General features: G+C 39.1%; 1 protein-coding gene across 1 annotated transcript in view; it reads right to left on the reverse strand.

Moving 5' to 3' along the window:
• Positions 1-1,044, reverse strand: part of LOC108627193 (uncharacterized) — a 6,146-nt gene extending 5,102 nt beyond the window's left edge. The window contains exon 1 of the mRNA XM_018028297.2: positions 801-1,044. Within this exon, the coding sequence (XP_017883786.2) occupies positions 801-1,044 (244 nt within the window). The remainder of the gene's footprint in view (positions 1-800) is intronic.
• Positions 1,045-2,304: the final 1,260 nt, after the last annotated feature.

Below are 2,304 nucleotides of genomic sequence, written 5' to 3' on the forward strand. Positions count from 1 at the left end.
CATAAACCTTGTCCCTCTGTAATTATAATTTTTTCTAAAAGTTCATTACTTCAAATATCAGGAACAGGTTTCTTGTGGCAGAGATTTTACGTTAAAAATTGAACGAGTTCGCCGAGCAAATGAACAATTTGCTTAAAAGCCGACAAAATAAGAAGTCCTTTCATGCCTTAAGAATTATAAAATGCAGTTAATTTCCTGTGAATGCATAAAATCTGAAGTATGATTCATAAATTTCGATAATAGTTCCATTGTGTTTGTCCATCGGAGATTTCTGTAATTGTCACAGGAAAGACAATTTCGTATAAGCGAATGGCAACAACGATTCAAGCTGACCATTGGTTTAAAAACGGCGCGAGGAAAGAAGCCAGCTTATTAATTAGCCAGCAGACAATGTCCCAGTAGGAGGGCGATTCTTATTCTTTCGTTACAATGAGAAAACTGCATAGCAGTGAATGCCGGGCCGTTGTCCTTTCCCTTCGCGATAATCTCAGCGTTTCAAAGCTGACTTGCTTTAAATCCTATGCACAATGGAAGCGAAAATGCGTTTACGTCTCGTCGTTAATAAAATATTTCTCGAATCGTTGAATGAAACGTCGTGTAAATCGCGCAGTAATTATTACACGAGAACTTTATTAGTATTTATGGTTTAAAAAAAAAAAGTAGGAAGGCTTGGTTGATCCGAGGGGTTGACGAGCGAAGTAACTTCGATAGGGAAATCTGGGTGAGAAAGTTGAACAGTAGGGGTGGTCGTGGGACAGTGGAAAACAAGAGAAGCGCGTCGCCTCGTGTAGGGAACTCACCTGAGTTTCGTGCTATCTCGAGCTGCTGCTCGTTCCATTCGAGGACCTCGTTGTTGATCTTCAGCGCCGTGTTATTGCCCTCCAGGAAGCAAGTGAGCTGCTCGAGAGAATCCCGCAGCTTGGTGTTCTTCGTCTCGTTCCTCAGGCCCCAGATCCACGCCAGCTTGCAGTCGCAGATCAGTTTATTTCCTAAAACCCGGAAACACTCGGTTTGATTAAATCTACTCGCATCTCGATCTTCCATTGTTTCGTGGCAAAACGAAAGGGGAAATGCATAAGCGAGCTTGTGCAGTGTTTTCGCTAATAAAACTAGATCGCATTGTTCGTTTTCGAAAGCCTAAACAGACTCAAGAAGGTCCAATTACACATTTTGAAAAATCTGATTTAAAAAGATACAATATTAAATCCTTATCTCTGATATTTTGTTCTTTATATTGAGATCTTCGCGTACAGCTAGTAACAACGAAATTGAGCCAGGTACTAGTCCGGGCGCTCGTAACACAAAAAATGAAACAATTTTTTACAGTCTGCCATTGATAGGGGAAATATTTATAGCCACAAGCTGTAGATAGATGTACTTAAAAATCTTCGTTACGTGTTAATGCATACTTAAACATTAACTTTAGTTAGCAAAAAGAACGTAGTTTCTTGGAACAACTTTCAAACAGTCTGCCATTTATTTGAGCACAAGGCAAGATTGAGCGATCCATGAAAAGCTTATTGGCAGATGGTTTTCTCCAGTACAAGAATAAAGCGTACTTATGTTAGTTAGCAATTAAATCGTATAAGAACAATCGTCTAAGAACAATTTTTTACAATCTGCCAAGCTCAATTTAGGCTAATGTTAGCTTAAAGTTGACGAAATTTCACAAGGCAGACTGTTTGAAAGTTGTTTCAAGAAACTACGTTCTTTTTACTAACTAAAGTTAATCTTTAAGTACGCAAAATGGAACAATTTTTTACAGTCTGCCATTGATAGAGGAAATATTTATAGCCACAAGCTGTAGATGGATGTACTTAAAAATCTTCGTTACGTGTTAATGCATACTTAAACATTAACTTTAGTTAGNTTATTTGTACATTGGCCCAAAAGCAGTCAAAATGACTTCCTTAGGCAATCTAGTGTTAATATAGGTGGTGGTAATGTGCGTACGTTAACATTATTTTTATTTTGACGCGTCAAAATTATGTTAAAATCCAACAATATCAATGCGAGACCGAGCATCGAAAAAATAAGTTGTTGACTTATTACTCGTTTTTAATTTTGTCTTCCTAGGGGAAACTAACACATGCACGTAGCTGGCTCAATTTCATTGTTACTAGTTGTACATCTGCGAAAGCGTCTCGATGCATCGACGACGTCCATTCCCGTTCTCCCGTAAAATCGTCTGGAGGGAGATCGAAATAAATAAATCATCCGATCGTTGGTGTCCGTGCGACCGTTCCTCGTCGTGGAAGGATCGATCGTTCGAGTCACGGGTCACACTCGAGCTACTTTTCGCCA

This window comes from Ceratina calcarata, unplaced genomic scaffold (genome assembly GCF_001652005.2).
Source record: "Ceratina calcarata isolate Rehan_Ccalc_2016 unplaced genomic scaffold, ASM165200v1 scaffold448, whole genome shotgun sequence".
Taxonomy (NCBI): Eukaryota; Metazoa; Arthropoda; class Insecta; order Hymenoptera; family Apidae; genus Ceratina; species Ceratina calcarata.